Below are 17,663 nucleotides of genomic sequence, written 5' to 3'. Positions count from 1 at the left end.
GACCCCTAAAATGATCCCAACTGTGCTAGAAGATCCCTCTGAACAGAAAAAGAGTGTTGCTTATTCTTTCAATAATAATAATAACACTCATTATACCAATGACTGTAATACACATCCTAATACCTTCACATTAAACATGTTTCAAACACATTGTCTAAGGTGGCGTATCAGTTACTGGTCCAGTTAACATGGCTCAGTAAAGAAGACAATGGAGACCTTTGCCTTACCCCCCCCATGTGTTTTAAACAGAATGTCGCTTTTTCCCACCGCAGGTGTTTTAGCATCACACAGATTGCTTTTGTATTTACACCAAGAGCCTACCTTCATTAGGGTCTTCCAATATCTTCAGTTCAATGTGGGTTATGTCTTCTTCGTCTGCGTACCTGAGAGTAAACCTGTACGCCCCTTCACTCTGGGCTGATGAGGTCACATACAGCAGGAGGCTGCCTGATTCAGACAGGTCTCTTACATGCTGCTGCCACTCTGTTTCCACCACCTCCTCTTGTCCTGCTTGTCTTCTGAGGATGGTCTGGTTGTGGTTGAAGGTCCAGGTGATGTCATCGAGCCCCGAGGCATTACAAGGGAGTAACACCTCACTCTTGGAAAGATTTTCCATTGGAGCTAATTTAGATGGACACACGAGTGGATAAGCAATAAGACATATAAGATATTGTTATGAAATCTGCAGAGATTTTGAACCATGACACCATTTACCCTATTTTGACCAATGGAGAACAGAAATCCCAGACCAATGATGTCAATGGTCCAACCTTCTGCCAATTCTCAGCGGAAGTGGAGTAGTAGACGTTGCAGACCAAAATATTTTCACGATAAAAATATGAAGCAGTACTCTCTTCTGTTAGCTATTCCTGAGTGTGACGGTTTCCCCTTAAAATGCAACCACTCGAAATTGGATCGCAACATTTCTAATCAATGCTTTGCTACTGACTGTTGTTTCTCTGATAGTCAAAGACTTACGGTGCAACCTCATCGTGGCTTTCCTTGCACTGTGTTCATTTTGGACTAAGCAGCTGTATATCGATTCTGTGTCATTGTAAACAGTCCTTAAGGAGCCACTGATGTCATAGAGTCCCTGGTCATCTTCATGGACCTCGGTTGTGTTCTGGAGGACAGTAGCCGGGCGAGGACTGACGGACCAGGTGAGCTTTGGTCTTGGGTAGATTCCTCCAGACTTAGAGGTGACAGTGTTGTTCACTAGCCCAATGTCCACTCTAGTAACAGGAGCTACAACGACATGACACCACATTAAAACAAGAAACTAATTGTAACCATGCCTCATTTGGTTTCCTGCAGGTTTTGAATCCTGGGCTTGCTTTTTCCAGAATAATGTTCTCTTAATAATTTCAAGGCATTCCTTCCATCATCGGCGGCGTCATGTCTTGATGTCAATGATAGGCTCTTATCATCTAGTGCATTCACTAGTTGAGCATAACAATCTGCATTCTTCACTGGATCTGCAGCTACGGCAGCCTCGCCAGCGGGCTCTCAAAATGGTGTCTTTCAACTTCAGAATTTGTAAACGGCTAAGGAATCGTGTTTCCCATAGACCGTACTTATCTTCTGTTCCATCAAAGACGATCTGCTGATGTAGCGTTCCTGCTCCGGCCATTTTCACCTTTATTCTTTTTATAGTTCGCAATCTCCAAGACGTTGCTCAGGCTGTGGCTTGTAGAGTCCTCAATTTTCACGGGGGTCTCTCGGCGCCATCTTTATCCAGGCTCGTCTAGTAGCTTCTCAAGGCTAACAGTTCTTCTTACTTCTGTTACCTTGTTGTTGCTCTTGACTTAGAGTAACGCGACTGAACTGCAACTCTCCTCGACATCGTCACATGTAACAACTCAGACACCGGAACAGGAAGTGTCAGGTAACACAGAGGTAAAGTCAACACTGCCCTCTAATGGACACGATGAGTAAGGGCGTACAATAGTACTACATTTAACAGTTAGTTCTATGCTACAAGTATTTACTACTAGATCTTATTTTGAAACTTCTGTTTGAGAAAATCTAACTAGCGAATGTTCTGGATGTTGACAGCCGTGCGAAGAAGGGGTTCGGTGTTGACGGTGAAAGTTAGGCCGGTTTATAGCAGAGTTCTCCGATATTTCCCATCACTATCCTTGAGCCGGGTAGGGCCGGGACTTTGATTGAGCGTTTGTGTTTTTTTGGTTTTTGTTATCATTGCTTTATAGGCCTAATCTGAGGAGTAATCGATGCCATATACAGAAATAGTATAGGCCTTCATTACATGGGTCTTCTTAATGTCGTGGAATACTCTGTTCACTTGCATGGGAAGTAGTCCGGTAACTTGTCAACCCCAGCGTCTTGGGTTGCTAAGCGACGTCAACGTCTTTGGCGGACTATTTCACTGCTGATCAACACTACGATGCTGGTAACGAATAAATTGTTAAAAGACACACCATGTGAAGTTATTTTCCAAATAAGATTTGAAAAGCTTTTGAAGTTCATTTACAACACTATTTACATAGTTTCGGAGCAGTACACTTCGACATTTTAATACAGTTCAGCGAGAAAGGCGACGAAGAATAAGAAGGGGGCGTTTCAGTCTGCGTAAACAGGAACCCCCACCACACGAGAACGCCCATTTGTGTCTGCGGTGGGATGATATTGCCTAACCCAGGCTTTGAGCTCAACATACCTTGCTAACCCTCTAATCGAGGTTCGTAGTACAGGCCCCGAGTGCAGTTATGACACTCAACAAAAATGGCTGTGCCCGTGTAGAGATTTATTTTCTTTGTATTTGTACCACGTTGGTCATTTTAATGTTGATTTTCAATGCTCTTACAAAATGTATGACATTGCTACTTTATTCCGGTCACCAATATATGCATTGCACGGCCTTGCTGTGCGTTCAATACAATGTAAAGTTGTGTTGTTTGATTTCGAGCTGGTTTGCTGAAGAGGCTAATGTAGCTGACAATAAACAACGTCTAGCCAATTTCATGACACAATCACAAAGACAAACGGGAACGCTATAAGTGCTTCGAGACCAGTGGGGTATTCCACACAGCCGGTTTTATCACATAACCGGGTAAGTTAACCCAGGGTTTGCGGTAACCCTAGGTTTTCCGTTCCAAAATGAACACGGTATGTTAGTTACTATAGAAACATATGCTCTGAATCAAACCTGGTCGGAGCAGGTTTTGCGCAGGTTAAGTTTGAAACATAACCCGGTTTTGGGTATTCAAACCGGCGTTCACCGCAGATTTCATGTGTTCACAATGGCATGCCCTTTTAATGAGAGGCCTGCTGATATCGGAGCGCAAATATATGTGCAATCCACCAGGAGTGATTAATAAGACCACGGCTCGACATCTTGGCATATCGGATGACTTTTTGCTGGAGAGATATAGATTATCGCGCAAATCTTTAGTTTTAATAAGTCAAGTCAAGTCAAGTTTATTTATATAGCACATTTTAAAACAACAGTAGTTGACCAAAGTGCTGTACACAAATACAATATAAAAAACAAAACAAAGAACAAGAAGGCTTAAAATTGCATATTAGCAACAACAATGAATAACATAAAATAAAATCTTAATCTGTGTGTAAAAAAGTGAGTCTTTAGTTGCGTTTTGAACTGGTCTATAGACTGGGCAGATCTCAGACTCAGGGGGAGACTGTTCCAAATATTAGGAGCGGCCACAGCGAAGGCTCTGTAGCCTTTTGTTTTTTGACTGCACCTAGGTACATCCAGCAGCACCTGCTGAGCTCACCGAATTTCTCTAGATGACTTCTCCAGCCTTACATATCCAACACTACCAATCGAGGACCTGGCCTCAGTTCACTATTTGCGTAGCCCTCCGTTTTTTGCAAATGGTAGCCTAGTTTTATCTGTAATGTTGGAGATGCTGAGCACATCTCAGTCCTTTCAGATGACCCATCCAAGATTTTTATCGGCCTCCTATCATACAAAGAACAATATTGGCTGAGTACTATGCCGAGAGGCGCTTACAACATAAAGTATAAAATAGTCCTAACGGACTTACATCCACTGGAGAATGTTCGATCGTAGCCGGCGGCTTCATTACAAGCACCAATCCATCTTGATCTGTTTGGTTGATGAATTGTCACTTTTAGGTTTACCCAGTTACCAAAAAACAACAACATTTGGAACATATGCGCTGTGGCACACACACGGTTTGCATGTGTTACTTTGACGGCAAACAAAAGCTAAAATACAAGAAAACACAAAAACCTACATTCAACCAGTGGGGTACCCTCACATGGCCCCTGACTCCCTGATCGTATACAAAACAAAAAAATGGTACTACCGACCACTCAAAACTAGAGATGTCCGATATTATCGGCCCGATATTAGCATAAAAATGTAATATCGGTCAATATCGGTATCGGATTTTTTTTGCCTTAAAACCGATTTTTTTTTTTTTTTTCTTTTTTTTATAGCTCAAATAAATGTTTTCAAAATTGTGCAGTACAGTGCACATTGTAATTGACTCATATTGGTGCATTTATTCAATTAAGGTTATTGAGTTTTAGTTAAAGAAACATACTGCTATGTTGCACATAGTTGTTCAGGTACAATGTTTTATCATTTGTGAAGTCAAGTTTGCCCTATTTGTTGTGGGCATTGTCAAGATTATCTCAGGGAGAGTGTAATCCAAACTGTTGTCTGAGACCATTAAAAAAATAAAAATAAACATGGCACTTTTCCCTTAAATTAAGTTGAAGCATTTTTCTTATTTTGCACAGACAATGTTAACATTTGGAAAGCCTTGTTGCATTCAAGAATGCATCCAGTGGGGCATCACAATAACATTAAGCATGTTGTGTTAATTCCACAACAGGAGATATGTAATGTTACCTAAATTAGGTTTGAGGAAAAATAAATAACCCAAATATCGACATCGGTATCGGCTGATATCGGAATCGAAAATTTAGAGTTGGACAATATCGCATATCGGATATCGGCAAAAAAGCCAATATCGGACATCCCTACTCAAAACCCAAATAAATAGTATTCCAACCAATCATCTACAAGGGGTGTGTGTTGTGTTTTTTTTCGCTGCGTTCATGATAGTTTTTACTGGACGCACAAAACACGGCTGTTTGTTTGGGTTCTCGCTTCAAATACAAACAAAAGTGACATCACCCAACATCGCTGATGCAACCTTTAATATTAGCTTCATACCAATCATATTTATAAAACGACACAGTCCGACATCACTCATAAATGACCCAGAAATAACCACACAACGTTCTTAAACCAATTACTCTAAATAAGAGAAGCAATAAGTTGTGCATTACAACAACAAAATAACAAGAAAACAATAAAAATGAAACCAAAAAAGAAAAATTGGAATAGATATCCAGTTGTAAAAAAACGTTCACGTGGTTGCTCGACCAATCTTTGATAAGATAACCAGAGGATGAGAACGGAGATTATAAGGAAAACAATAAGTATTTGTAACATCGGAAGTGAGAGATGAGAACCCTCTGAAACAGAAAAAGAAAATATTGATTAATCTTTCTATGAGAAAAAAAACAAATAACATCCTAATACCTTCAAATGAAACATGAACTGGATAACAATGTTTTAAACCCAATGTCTCAGGTGGCTTATCAGTTCCTGGCCCAGTGAACATAGTTCATTAAAGAAGACAATGGACAGTGGACACCCTTGCCCCCTTGAAACAATGTTGCTTTTTTGCACCACGGGTGGTTTAGCATCTCACAGATTGGTTTTATATTTATATATATTATATTTTCACGAAGGGCCTACCTGCAACAGGGTCCTCCAGTATCTTCAGTTCAATGTGGGTTACGTCTTCCTCGTCTGCGTACCTGAGAGTACACCTGTACGCCCCTTCACTCTGGGCTGATGAGGTCACATACAGCAGGAGGCTGCCTGATTCAGACAGGTCTCTTACATGCTGCTGCCACTCTGTTTCCACCACCTTCTCTTGTCCTGCTTGTCTTCTGAGGATGGTCTGGTTGTGGTTGAAGGTCCAGGTGATGTCATCGAGCCCCGAGGCGTCACAAGGGAGTAACACCTCACTCTTGGGAGCACTTTGCATTGGAGCTGATGAAGATAGACAGACAAGTGGACGGACAGTCAGAGATATACAAGGTATTTTTACGAAATCTGTGGAGAAATTAGACCAATGTCACCATTTTTCCTTTCCAGACCAATGGAGAACGCAAATCCCAGACCAAATAAAAAAATCAATGGTCCCAAACTAAATTTTTTATGCGGAAATGGACTTGATGTTGCAAACTTAAATATTTTCACAACAAGGTACGAAGCAGTACTCTCCTATGTTTCCAATTAGCGGCCATTACAAACTGGATTGCACTATCTAATCTACAATTTACTTCTGACTGTTGCCATTCTAATATTCAAAGACTTACGGAGTGGCCTCATCATGGCTTTCTTTGCACTGTGTTCATTTTGGACTGAGCAGCTGTAGGTTGATACTGTGTCATTGTAAACAGTCCTTAAGGAGCCGCTGATGTCATAGAGTCCCCGGTCATCTTCATTGACCTCGGTTGTGTTCTGGAGGACAGTAGACAGGCGAGGACTGACGGACCAGGTGAGCTGTGGTCTTGGGTAGATTCCTCCAGACTGACAGGTGACATTGTTGTTCACTAGCACAATGTCCACTCTAGCAACAGGAGCTGCAACGACATGGTATTGCATTAAAACACAAAACTAATGAGCTAACGTTTGCTCAATACAGCGTTTATATTTATTTATAGGATGGAATCCTATAAAAATTGAAATTGAGCTCACCTCTCACTGTCAGGGTGACGCTGGTCATCCAGTCGTTCTGTGAAGTGCTGGTGTAACACAGGTACCTGCCCTGGTCCTGGAGGTTCACCCTGGCCAGACTAAGGGATGCGTTGCCCCCTGAGATCTGGTCATGGAACAGGGAGGTCCTTTCCTCGTAGAGAGGGTCCTGGTCCTTGTCCTGGTCCCGGGAGTAGCGGTGGACCTTAACCTCCTTCCCATTCACCTTGACCCAGTGGAGGGTCGTATCACCGTTTGGCTGGAAGCGGCAAGGCAGCACACAGCTCCCCCCAAACACACAGCCCACCGGGGTGTCTGGAGATTGAACAGCACCTGGCCAATACCATTTTAAAACACATTTGATCCATTTTAAGGGATAAACTACCGTGTTTGAAGTGGGGAAATCTCCCAGCTTTCCATTTGGGAACCAAGTACAAAAATACAATATAAAGAACAAATGAAAGTATTCCCATCTATCTCATCCTCCGAATGGCCTACGGTCTGAGGTGTCTGACATGTAGCATTCTCCTTTCAGAGCCGTTGCCAGGGGCGCAACTGCCTACTTTCTGGGGGGTATGCAGACACATAGCAGGCGCTTTTATCTGGGCACAAATTTGACCTAAAACAGACTCTGATATTGAATCAAAAAAATTATTTTGAGTGCACCAGGACAGATATCCAGTGTTTTTTTTAGAGGCAGCCTTTCTAAGATGCTCTGCCAGAGTAACATCATACCGTGCTATAAGGGATCAGAAAATGTCCACTTCTAGGATTTCCTAACATTGCATTTTGTCCCCCTCAGTGGCAGGTTTCTTTCTGCAAGGAAGAGTATGCAGTCGATCACTCGAGTCAACAGGCTCTCTACAATTCGCTATCAATAGTTTTACCTAGGCATAAGCGGGATGCCAATTCTTTCCACATCAGATAAGCATTTATGTGGTAACCACTTGTTTCATGGTGCTTCAGTATCTTTGAAAGACACTGCCAGTTATTATAGCCCACCACAAGGCGCGTGTCATTAACTCTAGCTTCACCAAACCGCTTTTACTGGTTCTATTGACATAAAACAAAGAGTTGCATAGAGGTTGAACTAAAACAAAATAACCACAAACAAGTTCCTTTATTTTTCTTGTAATGATCCGTTATATTGTAGGCTCCATTCTGATCAGTACACAGTTGCAAGACAACAGTAACCTGTTGTTTTACTAGTAGATTTAGCTAACCTGAATATTTACAAGCCTCCTCTTCATACACTGACATAAAAACGACTTTCAACCACTTTGAAAAGCTTTCTTTCATCCCTGCGCACCCTTTCTCCTTCCCAATCTTTCTTTTTCTATGTTGTGACCCTGAGGGCTTTCTTCTCTGCCTCTCCATATTGAGGTACGTGTCATCAGATGACAATGCGGTTCAAATGAAGACACTCTGGCGCTCGCCTCCAGGGCGTGGTCGAGGGGGCGCCCACTGGAGCGCCGTGTGCGTAAGAGGGCCTTATCAGTGACGTTTCTCTGTTATTGATCATCATATCATGTACACAAACGCTGTTAAAAACAGAAAATCCCGACTCAAATATTTTTACTTCCATCGCTTTGGCGCCACCTCTGGTGCGGCGCCCCTATGCGCCGCATATAGTGCATACCCACTTTTTGCGCCACTGGCCGTTGCCATAGCATATTGTCATAGTGATAGATATTTAGAAGTTAAACCCTGTAAACAATGTGATGCATAGACCAAACGTCCACTGACAACTAACCCTAACCTCTTTTATCCCAGTGCACACCTGTCAACATTAATTAACCAATAGTTAGATTGACTGACTGAAAGCCAATGTATTCAGGCAGGTTTATCCTCAGGTGGAATTTTCCAATGGTTTCTGTATGACTACAGTTCAAAAATTAACAATTGTCCTACCCTAACCCCGCTAGTATCTATTAGTAGGCCTAATATATAGTGTCAAACATATATAATACATTATATTATATGCCTAATATGTGTTATTGGTACCAAAAATCATCATCTTTCATTATTTATGTGGTTTTAAACATGGTCATATGTTTTATATTATCTAATTACATAGTTATATATGCAATTTGTCACTGCCACTGAATTAAGACCATAATTTAGAGAAAACACGATTGAAATTATTTGTTTGTTTTTGCGTGTCTCTGCTAACCAATTTGCAAAGCAAAGGAGGGGCGTGTCCTCCCCATGGTTACGAGCCAGGGAGCACTTTGTAGTCTACCGTTGTTGTGCATGAGCGTTATAATGAGCGATATAATAGTTATAATAGTGTTATAATAATAACTAAGTGTCTGAGAAGAACCCTCTCTGTGACACAGACATCAGAATCAACCGCTGCTCAGAACAGAACGCCACACATTCAGAGCAGAGAGGATCGTTCACAATGTGACAGAGCGGAAAAACAGGATGTTCTATTAGTAAGTAATGGTGACAAAATGGCCTAGATTACAATAATAATAATAATAATAATACATTTAATTTAGAGGCGCCTTCAAGACACCCAAGGTCAACAATGTCAACGATCATGTGAGAAATATCCCCACGTGTAGATTTACCTTTACCTTTTGACCTTTAGATCTCCAAATAATCACAAAAAAATAAATAAATAAATAAGGAATTGTCTCCATTTTAGTCAAGCTTACCTCCCTGAACGAGGACCTCCACCATGAGGAACACGGCTGTTCGGACCAGAACACCGTTGAGTTCTGCCATCTTATTCTTCCTTCGTGCCTCTTGGGCCTCTCAGTCTGCAGCTTGACGACTCAACTTCACTTCATTGGAACGATAACATGATCTGGGGAGGAAGAAAGGATCCTGTTGCAGGGCCACTCCTCCTCTCCTGTAGTTTTGCATACGTTTTTCCATTCGCCCTTTTGGGTGTGCCCTGTCAAACTGTATTTACATTTCGGAAAGGTCGAGAAAGGAAACCGCTGCAAGTAGCCCCTAGCCCCAGGGCCTACAAACAATCACCTATATTGTAATACAGATAAAACTACCCATCACTAATAAATGACCCAGAAATAACCACACCAATGCTTTCTACAAATTAAAAACAAAAGAGAAAATTATACAAAAAATGAGAGATAATACAATGTGAAGTAATTTACGATAACACATATTATAGAAAATGATGCAAAAAAATCAAAAGAAACCTTTCTCTTCATACGTAAACAGATGATTAAAAGGATAACATAAAAATAGAATCCTAATTCGAACCAAGGTGTGCTATATTATCCCTCTGAAACAGCTCTTTCTTTAATAAGAATGAGAACAATAACAATGACAACAATTACTTCACATTAAAGATGACCTAGATAATATTGTACCGCATTAAAACAAAAAACTCAGATTTGTCCTGTAAAAGCAGGACTTGAGCTCACCTCTCACTGTTAGGGTGACGAAGGTCTCCTGGTTGTACTGTGAAGTGCTGGCGTAACACAGGTACCTGCCCTGGTCCTGGAGGTTCACCCTGGCCAGACGAAGGGATGTGTTGCCCCCTGAGATCTGGTCATTGAACAGGGAGGTCTGGAGATCAGAGAACAGGGTGGTGTTGGAGGCAGTGGCGTGGCGTGGGGATTTTTTTTGAGGAAGCCAAGTGAGGCCAAACCTTTAGAGAAAATAGTACGTTGCAGCTTGGTTGTATTTAATGCAACTATAAGAGCCAGGCCCGCCGACAGGGGGGGACAAACGGGTACGTTGTCCCGGGCCCTGGACTGGCCCTGGAATGGGGGGGGCCCATAACTGGACCCCCATGAAGTTGGGATTAATTATTGTATGTATACTTCAAAATGTGTTGATTTAGAGAAGAAAAGTGCTTTATTTGCATTCAAATAATGACTCCTAGATTGTTTGCCTTCATTGCCCTTGAAAAAACGGCTAATAACCCCCTATCACCCCTATGCCAAAATGGTTTGGTCTTTGGAGAAGAAAAAAGACGACATCATTCCATTAGTGGTCAGTGCGCGAGTTGATTCAACATGCACAAGTCAGGAGCCCTGGAAAAAAAAAGAAAGGCGAAAAAGAGAGGAAGAAGCCGAAAGCCTGAGGGGATCTCTTTATAAATATTTCAGAAAAGACTCAGGTGATGCTGCAGGTACCAGTAAAGGCAGCTGTGCAGCACAGCCAGGTAAGACACGGCCAACTTTCTCCAGCCCCGTCGTCAAGTAACACAGGCACAGGCGGCGTGTCAAACATATTAGCGCAGCACCACATGAGCAAGTCACACGGAGATCAATATCAGACAGACAGGGGGCATTGAATAATTTGATAACCACAACGGCTTTATTACACTGTGTTTCATACGCCTATATCTAATTGAATCTTAGAATATGCACATTACCCCGCAAATAGGCCCATGTCCAAATCAAATGTTTCAGGCAGGCACGCGCTGCGCACTCCAATCAGGCTGAATTGATTTGAGAATCATTCCCAGTCAGCTGAATTACAGCCAGTGTAACGCGGCTCAGGGTTTAAAATAAGCCAGTGGCATGGCAACATGTGAAATTGCCATTTAGATAGAGTTGGATGTAACGAATGGGTTATAAACGTGACGTTTTGGGGTAGCCTGTAACTTAGTTTCTGATTGCCGTTAACTTGAAACTCGCCAGATGAATGGGCTCCGCCTTGTTCCCCAAACATTCTCTGGAAGTTCAGCGGACATAAACGCGGGTCTGGCGATAAATAAAAGTACCCTTGACATGATTCCCCTTGGTCAAGTGAAAAATGGTCGATGAAATGTGCAGTTAATGAGCTCTAAGTGAATACAATAGCGCGAGTTTTATTGTGGTTTGATTCTGAAAGCCATAACTTCACTCAGTCCATATCCATATCCATAGCCTATCCAATTAAAGGGGGGGGAGGGGGGGAGGGGGGGGGCCCATTGAGAGAATTTTGTCCCGGGCCCAGCCAAACCTGTCAGCGGCCCTGATAAGAGCTATTTGAGCGCCTGGGGCCTCATGTACTAAGACTTGCGTGGATTTCATACTGAAACTTGGCGTACGCCAAAACCCAGAAACTGTCTTACGCACAAATAAATTCAGATGTATCAAAGTGTGCGAACGCATGGATCCAAGCACGTTTCTTTTGTACATCTCAATCAACGTGGAATTGAGCGCACATGCCGAGGTGCCAAACTCCTCCCTGTCCACGCCCTCATTTAAATATGCAATTTCATTTAAATAGGCCTCTGGACCTGAGATTCACCTCTTAATCCGATCACCTGGCACCATGAACAGAGGCAAAAAACGAAACTTCACGGAGTCTGAGCTCGAGATTTTGCTCCACGAGGTAGAAATGCGCAAGCATATGCTATTGGAACCCTGTCAACAGGGATAAATGCAAAACAAAAGAGAAGTGAGTGGGAGTGTGTTTGCGAGGCCGTCAATGCAGTGGGGTCTCAGCAGCGCACACACTCTGAAATTAAAAAAAAGTGGTCAGACCTCAAGGTGGAGGTGAAGCGGAGGGTTTCTGCCCACCGCCGAAGCGTGACCGCAACAGGTGGGGGGACGGGAGTGGGGGAACTCTCCCCCTTCGATTTGAGAGGGGCCGCTTTGATCGGTGACACAGCTCTCACCGGAGGGGTGGGAGCCCATGAAGGGAACACCGATCACCCCCAAGGAAAATATGCTGAAGTCATAAATGCTGTAATTATACTGGTCATACAATTGGCTGCTTGCAATACACATAAGTCGTGCGTAAAGATGCCAGGATATTAAAGACTTTGACTCGTGTTTATTAACTTAATTTTTTTATTTTTTAATAGACAAGCAAGGAGAGGGCACGGATTGCTCCGTCGGCCCCGGCGTCTCCTCCGTCGGCCCCTGCGTCTCCTCCGTCGGCCCCGGCGTCTCCAGCGCCCTTCGGATTTGACCATTTGCGATGTCCTCTAACAACGCTAACGCAGCCATTTTTAAAACAATTTTCTTCATCCATTGCGCATGCTTTTATAGCCACCCATATAATTGCAAGGTGTGTTAATTGTTCATTAGTGTGTCTCTGATGTGCAAATCACTCTGAGTCATTGTTTTCACCTTTTTTCCCAGTTTCCCAGCGTCACCTCTAAGTGTCGCCAAAGGAACAATAGCTGTAGAAACGTGCGTACGACAGCTCTGGAGCTGGCGTGGGGACCGCACATTTTTACGGTCATTTCACGTTTTGTACATCTGAACGTGAGCGTGGAAAAGGACGTACGCCACGTTTTTGTGCGTACGCAACCTTAGTACATGAGGCCCCTGGTCATTTACCAGGATTTACACATGCCTGTAATCTGACACACACACACACACACACACACACACACACACACACACACACACACACACACACACACACACACAGTAGGCCTACTCCTAAACATCTCATTAAATTATACATTTTATTATAAATGCAACCCCTCCCCGACCGAAATGCACAAGCCGCTAATAGTCAAAGAATCGACAGCGTGGCTGTCGGCTATTTCAAGTTTCATGTTCACGTGAAGACTCACACAATCACAGTATTTGAGATGATAAATAACATGTGGCTTTTTGATTTACCGTGCCTCGCGATTGCCCGGGACAAGTTTGCAAGGTCCACGAATCCTGTAGTGACCCAGGGGTTGTTGAGGGAGCACGAATCCTTGTCAAAAAGAAGACACGGCCAGCAAAATAGTCGCTGAGGTTTGCTGCTGCAAGCTAGCCACTCCGTTCGTGTATAGTTTTCTTCATTGAACGTCCGAAAGAAGCCTTGCTTTCTCTCCACGCGCAGTTTCATCTTCGGTGTTGGCCTGCCATCGGATTTTATTTTGATTCGCTGCTGTTGTGGTAGTTTGGTAAAATTATTTTTAAGTAAATAATCTAAATCTCCACCCACCATAACTGCACTTGATAAGTAGGCTACTCAAAAATGAGAACAATTCAAACATGCTAATTTCGCGCGGCAATTTAATGGTGTTAAAGTAAAAGGATGCTCCAATGATTATGTATAATCATTGTCGATTTTCTTTTGTTTAATAATGTGATAATCAGACACTTTTATATATTTTAGGGAACTATCTGTAAGAGAGTAGCTAACTCTCTGACCTGGGATCGTCTGGTTCTTCCCGTGCTGCTCGCCACAGTGTCTCTGCTCAGAAGACCATAACACAAAACTGATATTTGAAATGACAAGCAACAGATTAAAATATATTCATTTATTTAATTTGATATGGTCACCATTAACTTAATGGGTACAACATAACACATCTGTGCAGCACCAGAGGCATCGTGTGTTTGAGGTGAAGCACGCTCATTTTAGACCTCCCACAGTGAGGCAGTGAAGACAAAGACAAACCAAAATACATCATTAACATGAATATACAGTATATAGTAAACTAAAATATATAAGTGTGGTTGATTATTACATTATAATACAGATAAAACTACCCATCACATCCCTAATAAATGACCCAGAAATAACCACACAAACGTTTTCAACTAATTAATTTAAAATAAAAGAGAAAATGACACAAAGAACGAAATAAAATATAATGTGAAGTAATTTACAAGAGAAAATATTATAGAAAATGATACAAAAAATTCAAAAGAAACACTTCTCTTTATACGTAAACAGATGAGGCTGATGCTGATGATGATTAAAAGTGTAACATAAAAATAGAATCCTAATTGTAACCAAGGTGTGCTATATGATCCCGCTGAAACAAAAAAAGAAAATGAAGATTATTCTTTCTTTAATAAGAATGAGGATAAAAACAATGACAGCAAGACAGAACCAAATAACTTCACATTAACGATGACCTAGATAATATTGTACCGCATTAAAACAAGAAATTCAGAGTTGAGGTTAGGGTTAAGGTTAACCTAGGACTTGAGCTCACCTCTCACTGTCAGAGTGACGAAGGTCACCTGGTTGTACTCTAAAGTGCTGGCGTAACACAGGTACCTGCCCTGGTCCTGGAGGTTCACCCTGGCCAGACCAAGGGATGCGTTGCCCCCTGACATCTGGTCATGGAACAGGGAGGTCCTTCCCTTGTAGAGAGGGTCCTGGTATCCCAGTTGGTCCTGGTCATCGTAGTAGGAGTGGACCTGAACCTTCTTCCCATTCACCTTGTTCCAGTGGAGGATGGTATCACTGTTTGGATGGAAGCGGCAAGGCAGCACACAGCTCCCCCCAAACACACAGCCCACCTGGGGGTCTGGAGATCAGAGAATAGGGGGGTGTTGGAGGCATACTCTTCATTAACTTTATTAAAACAAGATAACAACTTTATTAATCCCCCGGAGGGGAAATTCCTTTGTTTCAACAGGCCAGCAGCAGTGGAAAACACAGGATAAGGTACAATACAATAAAAATACAAAGTACTAATGAGAACAAAAATAGACGCTAAAGTAAATGCTGAAGTAAAGACAAAAAGAACAAACGGTATAAACAATATAATTAATAAATTATAAAGTGTCAAGTGTAATTAGTAAATTATAAAGTGGCTAAGTACCAGTACTTCACATATTAAAGTGTATAAATGCAAATGGTGCATGTCCATAAGTAATACTACAAATGTTTATAAATGATCTTGACTTGCTCGTAAAATATGACATCTGCAATCTGAGAGAGTGAAAGAAGACTAAGGGCCCCATCTTGCGCAATTGACTTTCTACCCTGACGCATGTGTCGTTGCTAGTTTGCAACTGGCGCAGAGCGTTCTTTTCCCTCCACCGCCACGCATAGGGAATGATTGTGTGCGTGTGCTGGCGCAAACGTTCCCAGGTGCGATTTTGCATTTTCAGGAAACAATTCCGCCACAAACCAGGAAATAGCTGGTTTAAGGTCAGTGGCGCGTTGTTCAGATGCTATTTTAAGGGCGCATGCATAATGTCGCTTGTGCACCTCGCGCATACACTTTGCTTCTCTCATCTACCTAGTCACACATTCTTGATAAATTATTTGGGAAAGAACAGCTGATACAGCGGTAATAAGTTGTACTTTTAAATCAATGCATCTGCAAACAACGTACAGCAAACATATTTTCTTGACAGAGACATCGTGTACAAGCCCATAACTTTTAGGATTGAGGAGTATTTGATCGTGAGAAAACATTGTTTTACCGCGAGTGAGTTTTAAAAATAATGAATGAATGCGGGCGCGCGTGTGTGCGTCCATCTGTTTAAACACACACGCAAACTAAACACGTAACGCATAATACAGTCCATGGCACTGTATATTAACGGGGGGACACATGCATATTAGGAACACGAGTCGATAACGATAATGCATAGAATACTGGTACGTGGTTTGTTATTGTATTGCGTTTATCATTAAATAGAACCACAGTTACCGCATATCATATGTGTGCTAAGTTTTCTTTGCCGAAATTTATTTGTGGAAGAAAACGCTATTCCATGTGTGAATTAGGCCATATTATTTGGCCATAAACTGATCCATTTGAAGTTTAAAATTAATTTGGTCATGCATCTGTCCCATTGGAGACTGCAAACGCGCTGTCAAAATATCAACTCTTCAGATTCAAATGCACTCATGGCTCTTAAAAGGGATGGGAGCTGGCACTCTCATTGGTTTACTGCACGTTACGCCCAAACCCCATCTACGGGTGATTAGGCTACTTCAGACCAAGCCTATTTAGATTTGCGCCGGGCGCAAGAGTCATTTTTGCGCCGGTAAAATAGCAACATCGCCATAGAACCGCCCACAAAGCTACTTACATTTGGCGCATCTCACTTGCGTTTCAGACCGATAAAAAATAGGGACTAAGTCCTCTAAACTTATCCAGACGACAGACTTAGGTTGCATGTATTTTGAAGAATGTATTTTTTCTTCAGTAACACACATTTTTCAACATAATGTCTATCTTTCCCGGTGTGCTTTCGTCTCTCACCTTCTCTCACATCACCTGACCATTCTGAGAACCTGGGTTCGTCTTTAGAGACAGCTTTGGTTTCTCTATGAGAAAAGCGCGAAATGAAGTAAAAATATTACAAGCAGAATCAAGCAGTTGTATTTTATATTATTATTTTCATCATTATAAGTGAAACCTAAAGGTTATATTTGAGCAAAAAAGATTAGTCCGTTTGTGTTCTGGTGCTAGTCCAAATATCAAGCATAACAAACCAAACAAAAAAAGAAGTCTTGATAATAGGTTTGCCAGAGACGGTTTACATTCGGTCCAGCTTACCTCCCTGAACGACGACCAGCCCGGTCAGCAACACGACCGTCTGAATCACAACACTGCCCAGCGCTGTCATTGTCTGTGTCGTCCTCTCTCAGCTGTACCTGTTGTTGGACTGCTGACAGGATCAGGAAACACCAACCTTAACCTGGACTGATTAGACCTCCTGGCTGACATTTATGACTTTTTATTGGCTTGGGATTAAGAATACGAGTTATGGATCACTTAGTTATTAAAATGAGGTTAGGAATATAATTAAATGGCAATATTTGTGAAAAATACAATTTGATCAAAATAAAGTGTTCACGTAAAAGCAGTAAGTGGTTTGTTATTTTGCATTCAAACAAATAATTTGTGATATGATGTTTCAATTCGTCAGAGGTATTTCAAGTGTACAATACATTTAATTGCGTGTGTGTAAAAAAGCTAGTCAGTATAGGTGAGAAGTTTATAGGGTCTGGTCAATAAATAATAATAGAGGAAATCCATTCTCTACTATTGATGGACTATATATATTGCACAGCATTTTTCTAATGTAGTTGTATTGATACAGTTTAATGTTTTTGATTAGGTGAGAGAGAAATTTAATTGAAAGGGATTTATGCTCAGAAAGAAATAACACAAAAACTGCAGTGAGCTTTGAGATGACAAGCAAAATATATTTATTTATTTAATGCAGTGATATTACGCCACCCG

The 17,663-nt window shown here is 41.8% G+C and overlaps 1 protein-coding gene and 1 long non-coding RNA gene across 2 annotated transcripts; both read right to left on the bottom strand.

Annotated features, from left to right (window-relative positions):
- Positions 1-5,158: 5,158 nt before the first annotated feature.
- On the bottom strand, positions 5,159-6,117 carry LOC115537776 (uncharacterized). The gene is made up of 2 exons (XR_003974877.1): positions 5,783-6,117; positions 5,159-5,496 (listed from the first exon to the last, which is right to left on the bottom strand). It is a non-coding gene; the product is annotated as an uncharacterized LOC115537776 (long non-coding RNA).
- Positions 6,118-14,180: 8,063 nt separating this feature from the next.
- Positions 14,181-17,196, bottom strand: LOC115537734 (V-set domain-containing T-cell activation inhibitor 1-like). Its single transcript, XM_030349791.1, has 4 exons — positions 16,974-17,196; positions 16,677-16,739; positions 14,664-14,981; positions 14,181-14,480 (listed from the first exon to the last, which is right to left on the bottom strand). The coding sequence occupies exons 1-4, from the start codon at positions 17,041-17,043 to the stop codon at positions 14,272-14,274; spliced, it is 660 nt and encodes a 219-aa protein (XP_030205651.1). The 5' UTR covers positions 17,044-17,196; the 3' UTR covers positions 14,181-14,271.
- Positions 17,197-17,663: the final 467 nt, after the last annotated feature.

Source organism: Gadus morhua, chromosome 23, assembly GCF_902167405.1.
Source record: "Gadus morhua chromosome 23, gadMor3.0, whole genome shotgun sequence".
Taxonomy (NCBI): domain Eukaryota; kingdom Metazoa; phylum Chordata; class Actinopteri; order Gadiformes; family Gadidae; genus Gadus; species Gadus morhua.
Note: the sequence above shows the minus strand (reverse complement) of the source record. Positions and strands in the feature narration are given on the sequence as shown.

Coding starts and splice junctions, on each gene's coding strand:
- LOC115537734 (XM_030349791.1), bottom strand. CDS start 17,043: ATGACAGCGCTGGGCAGTGTTGTGATTCAGACGGTCGTGTTGCTGACC. Junction 14,982..16,676: donor GTCAGGTGATGTGAGAGAAG/GTGAGAGACGAA, acceptor TCTGATCTCCAG/ACCCCCAGGTGGGCTGTGTG. Junction 14,481..14,663: donor CGTCACTCTGACAGTGAGAG/GTGAGCTCAAGT, acceptor TTTTTGTTTCAG/CGGGATCATATAGCACACCT.